The sequence below is a fragment of the Buteo buteo genome, chromosome 6 (assembly GCF_964188355.1).
Source record: "Buteo buteo chromosome 6, bButBut1.hap1.1, whole genome shotgun sequence".
Lineage (NCBI taxonomy): Eukaryota > Metazoa > Chordata > Aves > Accipitriformes > Accipitridae > Buteo > Buteo buteo.
Genome location: NC_134176.1, coordinates 1,618,852 through 1,634,912, shown reverse-complemented (window position 1 = coordinate 1,634,912; position 16,061 = coordinate 1,618,852). Strand labels below are relative to the sequence as shown.

The following is a 16,061-nucleotide window of genomic DNA, read 5'->3' as shown; positions in this document are numbered from 1 at the left end:
ATATCAGAAGTCTTCACAAGACATCATTAACATTTGCCCCTTCTGTTTGTAGCTGGAGTTTCTGACCTTCAGTCATTGACTCCATAAGAAGCTCTATGGAGAAAGATGAAACAAATGTCTGATTTGAAGTACGGATATTTGAGGACAAAACTGTGATGTGAGGTTGTTAAAAGAAAAGGATGAGGAAACAAAGGCACAGACAGCACAGTATCACAGTCAAAAGGCTGCAGCTGACAGAAATTATACTTTTGCTAGAGACCCCAAAACTCATGAGCATGCAGTTTTGATATGCTGTAATATAACAACATGAGATAGCAGCTTACGCAGTGCTTAGAAAAACACCATAATCCTCTTACCAGTGACACAGGAAAAGAGAGCAGATTTATGCTGTAGGGAACTAGACCTTCTCTCTTTGGAAAGCATTCTTGAACTGCTTGGTTCATATTTTTCAGCAGTAATAAACATTTTATGCAACTTTGGATTTATGCCTTCTGGAATCATACGTGGGCTACGCTGGTAGAAATGAAGCATTTTGTTTCCTGAAATAGCTTTGTGGATGCTCCTTTTGTTACATTGGCTTTGATTGTAAGTCTGTAAAAGAGAAGACAAGTCATATGTTGTTGCATTGTTTTTTCACAACTTGATCAAATGTAAAAGAACACCTGAGTGTCTGTGGGGTTTCACATTATTTTATGTTCCATCATCAAGGTGTTTTTTGGTTTTCTTCTTTTTTCTTTTCTTCCCAAAACACAACTAAAACAAAATGTGAAGCAAGGCCCTGAGAGCCAACCATATTCCCTCTTCTGTGAATATCATCAGTTAGGTCAATGTGGCTGCAAGTTCAAGACTTGCAGTATGGCTCCACATTATGGTAACGAGAGCAGAGAGGGGAAAGGAACAGAAGGACACAGATGAGAACAACAAAGCAATAAGGTTGCATTGAAAATCTGATAATGTATACATTAAAACATAGCCACTAAGCTCTTTTTTTTCTTTTTTAAAGAGCTTCCTTACTAAAATATCTAAGTCAAATTAAATTTGAATTATCACTGTTTTCTGCCTAGGTAAAACATTCAAAGCAAATGTGACAAAAATGAAGGAAGTACCAAAGAAGTGATTGTTCTTTCAGTTGCAAACAATACAAAATGTAAAATAATGTACAGCTTTTTTACACTCTGTAAATAGATCAGAAGTAGGCACAGCACTTGAGAGAAAAAGAAATACAGCCCTTGCCTGGGGGAATTTACAATCTGCAACAGATACAGGCGTGATGTAAATTAGATTACATCAGAAACAAAGAAAGGAGGTCAAGCAAAAAAAAGGCATAAGATTATTTGTTGATGTCATACATGCTCCAAGTCCTTTTAATTACACTCCATTTTTATTGTGCAACACAGAAACCAAGACAAAGATGGACAAACTAAGGGAAGAAACTGGTCCCCCTCTGAGTATTTCTTATCCTAATACCCTTCTCCAAGTCTCTGTGACAGGTCACTGATGGAGACAGCATGCCCAGTTAGGCAGACTAAGTGCTCTGAGTATGACTGTATGGCAGCTGTGTTCTTTTGGGAGAGATGATCTCTGGAAGCCAGGATTAGAGGAGATGGACACAAAAAGATGCTTTCTGAATAAAACTGGAAGAGGTTAATGGCTAGCTTTATTATACTGTCCCTCAGGCATTCCAATAAATATCTTTTAATTCTAGAACAGGCAAAAAGGTCTTTATATGAAAAAAATAGTTTGTATTCCCAAATTCATTGCTTAACAGAATTGTTACTTTGCTGTTACTGAGACAGTATGTTTCCTTTTCCTTTGTTTCACGGAGAGTGTCAGCTTGGCCTGACAGGAGCCTGAGAGGCTGTGAACTCCCTTGTGCCCTTCTCTTTGTACCAGTTTAAATTTGCAGCTAACGGCTCCCTTCCAGGCTGATGCACATGCAGCTGAGCTGTCACAAGATGTTAAAAAACCCAAATCAAAACACAGCACATCTTGGAATACGGCCAAACTAGAAAGGTGGAAGATTCGTAAGCCGAACGCTCAGGGAACCCAGGGCATTAGCAGGGTGCAACTGTGTGATGCGCGGTGCAGTGCTGAGACGCAGTGCGCTTCCACGTGGGACAGCTGAACTGGGTGAGGAAACATGTGGGGAGGTGAGGACCAGAACAGAGTAATAAACACTTCTGTAACAGAAATTCCTGTCAAACGTCAAATTTCCAGACCTGCATTTACCAATTTTTCCCAATAAAATTCCTTCAAAAGTTTATAATTGACTTGAAGTGGTTTGATTTTTTAAAAAAGAAAAACAAATTCCCACAAATTAATATGAGACCTTTAATTACTTAGCTGCAAGTTATGTGATAGGGAAGAATCTCCACATTAACAGATCTGGAAGGAGACTGAATCAAAAAAAAACCCAAAAAAACAAAAAAAAACCACAACAAACCCAAGCAAAACCAACCAAACAAAGGCAATATTGTTCAGCAATTAAATTTATTTCATGATCTCAAAACAAACAAACAAAATTACATAAAATTACTATCCTACCTGGGGGAAGGTTCTGCTTCAAAGATTACTGAGAAAATCTGAAGAACCCAGTAATCCAACTACTTAAGTGAAACTACAAGGAATTTAAGGGACGATTTTAATATCCCATTACAGAGCAGAGCTTTCAGTAGTAACCAGACTTCATAAGCAGCATGGGAAAATATCTATTTACAAATACTATTTGCTTTTATAATTTTTAACTTTCATCCCTTCAAAGCAGCTTTTTTCCTCAGGCAGGATTCTTTGGACCCTCATTTAGAATTAAATCCTTGCTACCTACATATTTAAACCAGAGGCACAACATTGACCGGAATAAATGAAATAATAGCAAGATTCCAAAATTTTGGGTTTACAATTAGCTTACACAGATCTTGAACTTCTCTGTCATGAAACCCAATCCAACTCAGAACCAACCTCACAAGTAAACAAAGCCAGCAAAGAACAAAATCAATTTTCAGCCTGAACAGTGAGGTGCACCCTAAAAATGCCTTGCATTCAAACAGGGGTTACACAATGAGACTGTAAAGATGCAGGTTCCTGTCACTCTGCAACCAATTTCACCGACAAGTGATGTGAGTGGGGACTGCCTTACCTCCTCCTACCTGAACCCTGCCCCACCAGCTTCCTTGGATCAGACCTAGCAATGGTGCAGCTGCAGGATGAAGCTGGGCAGAGTGCAGGTACAGCTGAAGATCAGTTCCCCTGGCTCACAACTCACAGCTTAGATTTTCACTGGTACATTAGTTTCCCAAGGGGCAGCCTGCACTCAGAGATGATTAATTATACTCTGAGTTGAATGCTGAGGTTCAGGAATTTAGCAAAAGTAGATTTCCACTTAAGCTGATCTCTTCAGACCTCATACGCAAGTGTGCTACCACTAAGCACTTGTCTGAAAGCACAGTGTCGTCAGCAATTCAGAGCGAGATGCTTCCAGTCCTCCCGCCCTCAGAGATTCATCCCTATCTCTTCCACATTGTTCTGTACCCTTGTCAAAACCCGGGTATTTTCTGAGTTTCAGTTTATCGTTTACAAAGTAACTGTTACTAAGCCCTTCACATTGAGAAAGGGCACATATTTCTAGAATATTGTGGGCTATTATACTTTCCTGTAGGGACAGTTAAAATGTTGCTAGGAGTGCTCAGGATTGCACAGTATATAGTTCCCTGTAACAGACTAAACAACTCACTTTGTTTTGCCAGAGAGAAGAAAGCTACATACTCACCCGTTCCTCCCGCCCTTCGGCGAGGATGACAACGATCCTGCCTTGACGCCTGCGCCCCGTTCGACCCATCCTCTGCACGAGGCGAATTGGACTTTTCTGAGCGTCAAAGCAGATGATGAGATCAACTTCTCCAATGTCTAAGCCTTCTTCCCCAACACAGGTAGAGACCAGAGTGTTATACCCACCTTCACGAAAGCGTTTTACCACCTGAATAAATGATTAAAATTAGATTTAACGGGTTAGCCAGAAGGCCCCTTATACACACTTTGCAGTTTAGGCTCAGACAGAAGTTGAAAAAATTAATTTATATCATAAAACTACTTTCTGAATTTGTCAACTACTATATTGTGATCAAATACCATGCACTAATGTTATCAACATTAACGTAACAACTCTTCAGTTCTGAAACAAAGTTTAAAAAAAGCACACCTTATTCTGACTCCAACCATGGCACTCTTCTAAATTGATCTTCCCAACTTTGCAATTAAGTTTTTTTTTTAATTTTTTTTTTTTTGGGGGGGGGGAAGCGTTTGGGGTTTTTTTGGTTTTTTGTTTGTTTGTTTAAACTTTGTTCGATCAAAATTTAAGGAGATATCTTATTTTTTCTACCTACAAGAAAAAAAAAAATCCCCGAAGCAAGTATTTGAGTATTTCCCCAGATTTTCAAATACATAAAAGTTAGCAGCTGTTAATATAATGTAAATGTATAAAATATTTCTACTACATTCTGTTCAGTGAGTATAATTTTGGATGCTCTAAAAGCAATTGAACTACATAGGAATGTACTAATGATGCTCTGAAGTTCAGTCACTGCCATACAACCTGTATCGATACTCATATAGTTACTTACACAATTAATACTCTTTATCACTATTTCCTAATACAAATCTCATCTTTTGTTTACCTCAAGTTGTTCCTTTTGTGTGAAGCCTTTTGTGCTCTTTCCTGTGGAGTGGCCAACAAATGTCATTACTCTAACAACTGGACGGAGCCGGGAAAGCATTTCTGCAATTTCTTGCACGCTATCTCGAAATGATGAGAAGATCATCACTCTGGTATCCACAGCGTCCACAGATGTGCTTTCAGTCGTGATTTGATCTATTTAATTTTAAAAAGCCAGAAGAGCATTTTTATGCATGATTTTAAAATAACTACCAATAAAAAAGGAGAGGTCATCCCACAAGCTATACATTCACAGCTCTCATCTCACTTAATGGGAAGATTTTGTCCAGGTATACTGCATCTGATTTTTTCAAAGACTTTTTCTTTAAAAAAAAATTAATTTAAAAAAAAAATCTAAGTAAATGAATAAATAAATAAATAAATAAACAAACAGTAGAGAAAACTGACAATTAGGAGCCTCTCAGCCTATTTAGACCAACCTCATGGAAAATGTTCCAAGATACACCTGCTCAAACAATTCCTCTTTGGAATCAAAGCAGTATTCTAATTTTGGAGAATTTACACCAACTGTGGCAAGAATGTATTATATCTGAGGTACCTTTACTAATATTACTTTGAAAATCTCAGGTTTGATGGCAAGCGTATTGAAATAAAGTTTAAGATGTCTTCTTCCAAAGAGCCTACAATGTGACATCTAAATCTGCCACTTAAATGCCAAGAGTCAGATGAGGTTAGCAATACATAGCAATAAAAAACACTGTTACCATTAGTCTAGGATTCAGCGTGGTGGAATTAGAGATGTATATTAACTTTCTATGATTTATTGCAGCAAGTTGTCTCTAGTTCTACTGCTTAGGATCCTCATGACAGCAGAAATGTGCAAAACCTTCCCTTAATAGCATAATCTGTTGCTTCTGAATGATCTGTCATCACAACTGGTTATATCTCTCATTCCAATAGCAAAGATAACCTTTCCCTTTTCAAAGAAAAGTGAAAAATAATTGCATTGATACGCGGTTTCTTAGCAAGGCGCCTTTGACCAAAACCATGTTTCTTATGTTATACCATCATGGATTTCGTCTTCTGGATACTCAACTTTTTTTTTTTTTTTTTCTTTCAAAACATATAAGGGTATCTGCCTTCATGAGCACAAGCGAAAGCTATCTAAGCAACATGCAAGTCTTGAACAGTCAGCTGCTGTTTATCCTATCCAAACACTAAACCACCATGCCCATTACTGCATGCTACAAAGTGAAAACCTAGTATGTTAAAAAAGAGAATCCCTAAAAGGATATAATGAATAACTGAAATTGGCACAGCTTGCATGCATTACCTAGACATACCCTTCAGATGAAATCAAATAGATTTCCAGGAATAAAGATCTCCTCTTTTACACAATTCTCCACAAAGCACCTTTATCTCACTAAAAGAAATGTTAGACAAGGAATTAAAATTCTCAAAACTGAACGTGTAAAAAGCTATTTCCCAGAACATACAAAGAACAGTCAGTTGGTGCTTGATAACAGTTTCATGCTATGCCTGTAATTCCAGTATCAAGCTGTTTCTTGAAGTTAGAGTATTAAGTGTAACAGATCAGTGTATATATCTATATCTTTCTGACCAGCTATCAGAAATTTCAGTTTAGTTTTCAGTTGTGCATATCTACATGCAGAAATGCTTTCAGCAGCTTAAGTCAAAAAGGAGAAGCTGAAGCTAACCATCTTGGCCATTTGTTTTTAAGATGAGCCCTGAATTCACAGGTAGATCATGAAGATGGCTGCCTCTGGTCAAAACAAATTTCACTCTTGAGGCTGACAGCCAAGGAGGTTAGACAAGAAGATCTCCAGAGGTCCCTTCTAACTAGTCAAAATTATTCTATAATATTCTACTGCACTGCTTCAGTAAATTGCAGGCAATATGGGAGGTCATCTGTCAAGTACAGAAACCAGTCCCCAGCAAAGGCCTAGAAACAAAATGGTGAATATGATTCAGTATTTTTAGCTAGAAACCAGACAACTGCAACACTGATATAACGTGTTCTACATAATTTGCCATCCTGAGCAGACCGACAAACTATATATTTCAGAATAAGTGCAGGTTGGATATATCTTACTTACCTGAGTTCCTATTATTCTCCTCCACTAACTTCATACTGAATAACATTATTCTATATCTATTTTTAGCATATTCTCATAACTTGAATAGCAGTAATGCTCAGTAGCATCTGTCCCTGTACTGTAAAAAATGTTATACTGCTGCCATTACCTCCTTGACCTTATCCAAAACAAGACTTAGAAAATTCAAGACATTAGCAGCCCATAATCAATCTGACAAGTAATCCAGGTATGGAAGATTAGCTGGGAGAAGCTCATTATGCTGAGCTAACATTTCTTAAGGGCTGGCCAGAATGTTATCTTGCACTTATCCAAATTGCTGGTAAGTGCATTTTGCAAAGCAGGGGCAATAGCTACATGGTCAGGAAGCTCAAACTTAGCCTGGTTGATGACTAGTTAGAAAAGTTCAGAGTTGGCACAGGCAACTTGGCACTACTCCCACAAGTTCTCATATGAGAGGTTTCATTTCAAATGGAGGAAAAAGAGCTAGTGTTGTTCCTGATATGGCTAATGACAGGTTATTAATACTCTCCTTTTCTGTCTCAAATGTAGGGCTTTTCAAGGAAAATGCTTTGCAGAAGAAGTTATTCGTTTTAAAAATTACACAGGCATGAAGACAGTAAATTATGATTTAGGGTAGTTCAGTAATGCATAATTGGAACAAAGCAGAATTAAGTTCAGGGGGTTTATTTACTTCTGTTTTTTTTCCCTAGAGATAATACACACTTGCATGAGTTCCTGAAACAAATGCTGAATGTATTTTCCACTGCTCGCATAATGATTTAGGCTTTTATTTCAGAGCCTTCTGATGGAGCAAAGATACATGCGATTATGTCCGAAATCTTAATAAGTACTCAAGTTTTTATTGACAGACTCATGACAAATTCTTGTCTGGAGGAGTAAGAAATCAGGACACAGGTGTGTACTCTATTCAGAGTCCAAAACTAGAATTTAGGGTGTAGCTGCTTGTGTACGTGTGAATGTAGAGTTTACTTGCAAGAAACAGGGAGTAAGGGTAGAAATACAGGTTTTGGGTTATTGCTCAAAAGGTATCATCTGAGGCACTATGACACAGTGAATAATAAGGCAAATAAATAAAATCAGTGTCTCACTATTTCCATCAACTGCCCAGTGCATTTGGGTTGGAGATGCATAAGCTTAGAAGATACAATCTGGAGCTTACTACATTCCCTAAATTACTAGAATGCCTGCAACTTTGTGATCAGACTGCAAATTGTAAAGTGCTTTCTGGCCTTGCTTTATACACAAAGATTTCAGGACCAGTTGTTTGTACTTGCTTTCAATTTGACTATATGCATCTAGAGAAGAACTGTGTTCAGGACACTGCTTTATATTCCGCATGGCCTTGCCTTGCGTGTTAGTCACGAGGATAAAGGAGGTTCCAGGGATAAGGAGGAAAGAAGTCCAGCAAGAAAACCTAACATAGCTAGCTCAATGTATGACTAGATATTCTACCATAGCTCACTACATATTTCTTCTTGCACGGTTACTGTAATTTTGTATTTATAATGGGAAAGACTTAAAATTGATGCCTACTCACTTCTGAGTTCACACACACAGACACAAAACAAAATCAAAACACTTGAATATTAATTACCTGTTAGTAATATTAACAGACATGTCTGACCAACATTGCAAGGAAAAACATATCTGATGGGATTCATATGACAGCAAAATCCATGCAAAAGAAGATGGAAGAACATTAAATATGAAACTTAGTTAAAGGAACTCTAGTACAGAATACAGAATCTGAAAACAAAAGGCAATAGCTTAGACAGATGTGTTACAGGAAACAAGACAGAGGCATGGAGGGAGGCAGAGAGGACAGAGAGAAGTGTGGATGGAAGGGAGGGGGGAGAAGAAACGTAATTTGATTAAATGCATTTAGACATATTATAAACTAACAAAAACAGACATGATGAAACTTGAAGTTGCCTCCTAGAAAGTAGCAGTCACTTAATGTATTCTGAGAATCAAGCCTCTAATATAAAAAAAAAAAACCTCCAAACCAAAACCAAACCACAAAATGGAATGGCAAGTCAGAAATTATCCCAACTTCATAGAGCACAAAGATCCAAACAGACAAGGAAAAAAGTGAAGAAGTTGCAAAAAAAAAAAAAAAAAAAAAAAAAAAATTGTTACTAATGTCATCATTCCAAAAGCAACAACTGGATCAAGAAACTGAAACTTCCTAAAACCAGAAATGTCTGAATGATTCAGAATATTTTGCTGCTTAATCTCACGCTACTGTGGGACATATTTTTGTTCTCCCTTTCAGTCAAGATTAAAAAGAATGAGAGAAAGATGAATGTAATTGAAGGTTTTAAACTTCAAATCGATGCCTCAGAGTTTGTCATTCTTCGCAACAGGCTGGATATCAAAACTTTTATCCTTAAGCTCCATAAATATTTTGCATATAACTTTGCAGGAGGTAATGATAGCACTGCACTGAGAGATGGTTTCCAGAACAAATTCTGTGACTATGAAGATCAAGAGACATAGTAGCACTAGGAATGAGTTTACTATCACTGTTTTAGTAAACTGTTAGAACACTTTATATCAAATTAATAATGATAACTTACAGAATGTTTTTTCTTAAAGAAATATTATGGTATAGTCCTTCTAAAGAGGACTTTTCCACACAGAAGATATACACACATACAAAACAATAAAGAAGCACTTGAACAAATTAGGAAATAAATCAGTAGGATATTACTTGTTTTCGTCCTCGGGTTCAACTGTTCAGATACTTTTGAGTTGTTAATACTTACCAGAACATCCCTTTTTCCAGGATTTGAAGTGTTCTATTACAATTTCCTCCAATTTCCTTAATTTTGGATGGCTGTAGATAAATTCCTTTTTATTTTCAAACACTGAAAAGGAAATAAAGCAATTAAAGATGTAAGTAAAAACAAAAATTAATTCTCCAAGTCAAACATACAAATTCCTGACACTAGTTCTAATTGCATTCACCTAAACAAATTAGTAAATTACATACAGAAGCACATTTGTTAAACCCAGTTTTTGAGCAAGTGATGTTACTGTCACACTGTAAAAGATATATAGTCAAACAGTAATATTTTAACCTTCCATTTTAAATCAAATTAAAAACTTCAAACATACCTTCTTTGAAGGTAGCTAAAACCACCTAGAGAAGATAGATAGATAAGAGTCTGGGGAAAAAATCTGGCATAAAGAAAACTAGCCGAGTGCATCACAGTGAATAGCTTCCTGCATCTACAAACTATGTAGAGCTATCTACTGTTTAATTTAAACAGAAAGTAAATATTCTGTCCCTAAAGGAAAATACTTACCTGTTTTACTCTTGTAAACATTTCCATTCAGTGAAGGCAGAGATGTGTCTGAAAACATGTCTCTAAGCTGCTGATATAGCTTCATGAAGTCCTCATTACGACCAAGTTCATTCTTCGTGCGGGTTAACCCTTTGTAAAAATTTGAAATACCTTAGTATTTAATCTCTGGAGTGAATATAATTTTTGCTATCCAAAAGACAAGCTTTCTCAAAAGTAGCAAGCTCCTTTCAAGAGCTATAAGATACACACTAGCTTTAGGAAATGTAATAAACATTGTTCAGCATCAGTATTTTTTCAGGGAAGATGCCATTATGGAATTTAAACATGAAAACATGAATTTAAACATGAAAAACATATGTGTAGACAGAAGCCTGGTCCTGTGGGTAAACGAAAAAGTTTTACATCAACCATTTAGCACCAAAAGCCATTCAATCCAAAACCGATGATAGTGGTGAGACACTGGAACAGGTTGCCCAGAGAAGTCACAGACACCCCATCACAGGAAGTGTTCAAGGTCAGGTTCGATGGGGCTTTGAACAACCTGATCTAATTGAAGATGTCCCTGCTTATTGCGGGGGGGGGGGGGGGGGTTGGGGAGGGAGGTGGACTAGATGGTCTTGAAAGGTCCCTTCCAACCCAAACCATCCTACGAGTCTGGGATTCTATGAAATGCTGCCAGTCACTCAAAGAGAAGGGAACCTAGACTAAAAGCTAAAATTAAGAAGTTTCTTGAATGATATTATGTCAATGTTGAAAAGAATTTTGTTCTACTCAAACCAGAAACCAAACTTACTAGAACACCAGTACAGAAGACCTATTTATTAGAACTATTTTCCATCAGTCATTTTTCAATAGCAGACAGGGATTTAAGAAATATGAGAAACTAGGAAATACACGAAATGCCCTCCAGTGACTAGGTCTAACAGCACTATACCACCAGAAATGTAAAAGTCTACACACGCTAAAGTAATAAATTGTAAAAATGTCAAAAGCACAAAATTAATGAGCAATTATTAGCACATGCATACTCTAAAAATATATTCTGTAGATACTCTGTAACATGAAGCATGCACTGTACATTCTTGGTTCAGACGTAGGACGAAGCAGTGTCATTTTAACTAAGCAGTGCTGTAGGCGAACTAGCTTTTGTAAATTACCACACAGTTACACAGCTAAGTGTAAACCAAAACGAAGCAGGAAACCCGAGAACCACACCATGGGGTAATCTGAACAGCTGGAACCTTCCCCTCCCACATCCAGTGTTTAAAAGAAATTTGCAGTTGGACTAACATTGCTATGTTGAAATTTGTCCCCTCAAAAAAAGATGTCAGTACCAAACCAGGTCTTCCAGATAGCAGTGATGACCCAACAGGTCTAAAAATTACTGTGGAGAGTTGCAGAAGACTCACAATAGTCAGTGATAGAATTAGGAAATAAACTGAGGCCAGAACAGAAAACATTATTGCATCACTGTATGAATTCATGCTGTATCCACATCTGGAATAGTGTGCACAGTTCTCATCCTCTCATTTTCTCAAATGAGAAGAGGTACAGAGAAACTCAATAACAACTTTATACTTTGCTTAGTGAGCATGAAAGATGTTGCACAGCTGGAATAGAACTTCTAGTGTGATGTGTCTAAATCTGACGCTTAAAACTCATGCACATGAGTTTTGCTATGGTGGGAGGAATTGCTTTACAAGACCAAACGATTTCTCAGTTTAAATTGTTTAATGGTTATTCTCTGTCTCTCCAGAGATATTACTGCCACTTACTCTGAGTTCTCTTTGTGCCTTATTGTTTTCAGAACTGCTACCATATAAACACATTTGCTTTCCCAAATATACTCTATCTTTAACATTGTGCTAACGTATTTCCAACAGGGATGAAGGAGAACAAAATAGCAATTACATTTGCAACCCATTCATTATATAAGCCATTTTGTGCAAAACTAGCCATACAGATGGGGTAAATTAGATGAGGAGGAGTGGAGACAAAAGGAAGGATATTTCTAAAGACATTTCACCTTTTGAACCATCCATAATTCCACAAAGGTAGATAAATAATGACCGTACTCCCATTTGCAGCAGCAGCTCATAACCATGATATAAACTGATACAAAGTGCAAAATCTCCTTCAATTATGCCTTGATGTATTCCCTGCGAAAACAAAACAAACTCATCATTAAATTAGGAAGTCGATAAACAGCAGAATCATACTGCAATTCTTCTGATGAAGATAAGATTGACATCTGAGAAATAGAGCCAAAGCACAAACTAATGCACAGTTAGTAGTCTGTCTATCAAAACCTTCAGGAAACAGGTTACACAATTCTTAGTGATCAATGAAGGCAATCTCTTTCCACCTCCAAGATGATCTCCAAAATACCTGTATTATCCTCCAGGATTAGCTCATTACTTTCTGATGCAGCAACACTCAAAATCTGACAGCTGAACTATCCATCAGTGTTTGGCAAAACAAGAGATTTCTGGCAATCTACCCGAGCTACAAAATTTAAGTCAGGAAAGTTGGCTTGCCTACTGTGAAGTGTATTTCCCATTGTTCTTTTTAAGTGACACAGTCTTTTTTTTTTTCTTTTTAAAGTAATATTCTTTTTTAAGTTTGCAAAATTTGAACATTCCATGACAATTTACAGAAAAATAGGAACACTAATGTAGTTTTGAGGGGAAAGTGTAAATTCGGCAGTCAGTAATTACAATCTAAGTTCTCAAAACAATTTCAGTTTGGAAATTGCTTTCTTCATCTTTTCCTTAACTTTCCTATATTAGCATCAAGAAACGTGGAACAAGTAGGCTTATTTCATTCCAAGGCTAAAAATATAATTGTTACAAAGGAAATCTAACATAAAACGTATCGGGAAACTTTGTATGGTGTGGTATATTATTATTTATTCACTGCTTCAATAAAGTGAAATAAAGACATTTACCCCATTTTGTGAAGAAGGGTTTTTTCTATATTGGTCTCTTGCTAGAATTATCTGGTACTTTGTAAGGCTGGGAATATCCCGCCTTGCTAAAACTCCTATTTTAATCAGGCGTCCAGCAAATGTTTCTAGCACCTGCAAAGAAAACACAGAAGTATAAAAAAGATGTGAAGGTATGTGTATTTAGCCCTTTGAAGTAGTTTTATTTTTACAGATCTTGCACAACAGAACATAAGCAGCTCATTTATTTTATTTGAAACATAGCATTTTTCAAAACAAACTGTACTGATTTCTGAATAATTTGTTACTGTACCAGATGACAAGCTGGTGCTCTCCCTCACCGAAAGCTTCTCCATTATCAGAATGTTTCTAGGCTAATTTATAAATTTTTTTCTAAAACCTGCAGAATTTTTACAACTTGGTTCCCTGAAGATTTGTGCCCACCACCCTACAGACAAACACCCTCCTGCCCCAAGATAAACCCATACCCATCAAATAACTGAGAAGTGGAAACGCACACTGTGCTTTTGTAATCGCACAAGTACTGACTGAGCAGAGAGGAAACGAAATGGGATGGGTAACCAGCTACTGAACTCATGCTGCAGCTCCCTCTCTTACTGGTAACCCTAACTTCAATGGCATTTTAGTCTCAGGAAAACTTGTATTCAGCTTTGAGAACTCTAAATTACCACAGACAGAAGACTAGCCAACAGGTTAGAAAGTTGTGTCTGGAAGGGATGAGAGTCGGGAGACGTGAACAGAGAGGAATGAGCATCCAGCAGATGGGCCCAGCACAGCAGCATGCCCCATTTCCTTCAGAAACCACGCCAAAAGACAATTTGTTTTTATGCATCACATGTACCTGCTTTCCACATTGGTGAAACAAGGGAACTGACCTGCACTAATTCATCTTAATCCTGTTTTTCCTCTTTGTTTCTCAGCCTTAGGTGGTCGTGATTTTTTTCACAGACTTAGCTTTGCATGAGCGCTAACTCTGTAATAATTGGAGTAATCAGATTTGGTCTATAAAAATTACTTACAATCTGTTGGCCCACTTGGCTAGTAGCACCAAAAATATCTTAGTGCACAATAACAAGCTTCTCCAAAGGCAGTCTTGACTTAGTTTGATAGCAGATAGTTCCAAATAGCTGCTTACATGCATACAGTGTTACCCAAGTTTTCTAGGCATTTTAACAGCAGTTCAGCTGAACTGCACTGAGAAGGCTATAGCATAACAAAAGCCTAATGCCTTTACTGCTGTTCTTTCAGCCCACTGAAAATCAAATCCAACTGAACCAATAAAAACAGGTCTAACTTTCAGGCCTCAAACAATACTGATCTAACTAAGTACGTCTTCAGTTTGTGAAAACAAAATGCCCTAACAGGAAAAGAAAGTCAACTGTAAAAGTGCAGTGCATGTTTATGCACTAAGTAACAACACTCCATTTGTCCTCTTCACACATCTAGCGTATGCTGGGTTTTTAGAGCCTGTTAGGATGCATAAGTATTATTAACAGCACACTCTACTCATACCCTGTCAAGGCACTGGCAGCTTAGTTTAACAACTTTTCTCAGCTTGTTTTGATTATCTTTATACTTTGGTATTCCTTTAGCTTCTTACTCTGTGTTCAGTGCCTATGTGGCATTAAGTGACAAATCCTAAGAAAAGGGATGGGAATAATTGCCATTGTCAACTACAGAGGCATTAATCCCCCAAAGAATCAAAAATGCAAAGAGAACTTTGGAAGGGTAAAGGAAAACTTGTGAAAGCACCAGCCAAACTGGGGAAACAATGTGCTGGGGAATTTCCACACTGCCCACTCCTTGCCTGCAGGTCTTTCGAAAACAGCTAGCTGGAGTCAGGAGGCTAAGCAGATTATAACAGATAAAGGCTTTTGAGAAATAATAGAAACAAAGCCTAAATTCTGAATGCTCTGGTGCATCTTAGGGTCCTCCTCTTCCCTAGTCTGGGCCTTCAGACTGGGATACCACGCTCAGGCAGCTTGCTGCTTTTGATCACAGGAACCCAGCTTGGCTGATCTGCGATGCCCACAGGAGCAGCTGGGAGGCCTCCGGGAGCAGCTCCGAAGGCAGGACGGTGGTGAGGAGTACTGCCTGCTCCCGTCTCTTGCGGGAGTTGATGTCAGACCAGCTCTGTGGACTGAACATCCATCTGCGGCCACAGAGCCCCCAGGCACTTCAAAACCCTGTCTTCAGGTTTGCCTTGACCTGCAGGTAAAGTACCTAAAGGGGCCTACAAGAAAGCCAGAGAGGGACTTTTTACAAGGGCAAGGGCATGTAGTGATAGGACAAGGGGTAATGGCTTTAAACTGGAAGAGGGTAGAGTTAGATTAAATGTAAGGAAGAAGTTCTTCACTGTGAGGGTGGCAAGGTGTCGTGGTTTAACCCCAGCCAGCAACTAAGCACCACGCAGCCGCTCACTCACTCCCCCCCCACCCAGTGGGATGGGGGAGAAAATCAGGAAAAGAAGCAAAACCCATGGGTTGAGATAAGAACGGCTTAATAGAACAGAAAAGAAGAAACTAATAATGATAATGATAACACTAATAAAATGACAGCAGTAGTAATAAAAGGATTGAAATGTACAAATGATGCGCAGGGCAATTGCTCACCACCCGCCGACCGACACCCCGCCAGTCCCCGAGCGGCGAATCCCTGCCCCCCCCTTCCCAGTTCCTAAACTAGATGGGACGTCCCATGGTATGGAATACACCGTTGGCCAGTTTGGGTCAGGTGCCCTGGCTGGGCATGAGAAGCTGAAAAATCCTTGACTATAGTCTAAACACTACTGAGCAACAACTGAAAACATCAGTGTTATCAGCATTCTTCACATACTGAACTCAAAACATAGCACTGTACCAGCTACTAGGAAGACAGTTAATTCTATCCCAGCTGAAACCAGGACACAAGGCACAGAACAGATTTCCCAGACAGGTTTGGATGCCCCATCCCTGGCAGTGTCCAAGGCCAGGTTGGAT

The 16,061-nt window shown here is 38.2% G+C and overlaps 1 protein-coding gene across 3 annotated transcripts in view; it reads right to left on the bottom strand.

Annotated features, from left to right (window-relative positions):
- FANCM (FA complementation group M) overlaps window positions 1-16,061 on the bottom strand; it is a 79,082-nt gene that overhangs the window by 36,170 nt on the left and 26,851 nt on the right. For all 3 annotated transcript variants that reach the window (XM_075029410.1, XM_075029412.1, XM_075029411.1), the window contains 7 exons: window positions 13,066-13,197; window positions 12,145-12,277; window positions 10,119-10,247; window positions 9,576-9,677; window positions 4,671-4,864; window positions 3,767-3,973; window positions 357-591 (listed from right to left, as the gene is read on the bottom strand). In XM_075029410.1, coding sequence (XP_074885511.1) covers window positions 357-591; window positions 3,767-3,973; window positions 4,671-4,864; window positions 9,576-9,677; window positions 10,119-10,247; window positions 12,145-12,277; window positions 13,066-13,197 — 1,132 coding nt within the window. The remainder of the gene's footprint in view (window positions 1-356; window positions 592-3,766; window positions 3,974-4,670; window positions 4,865-9,575; window positions 9,678-10,118; window positions 10,248-12,144; window positions 12,278-13,065; window positions 13,198-16,061) is intronic.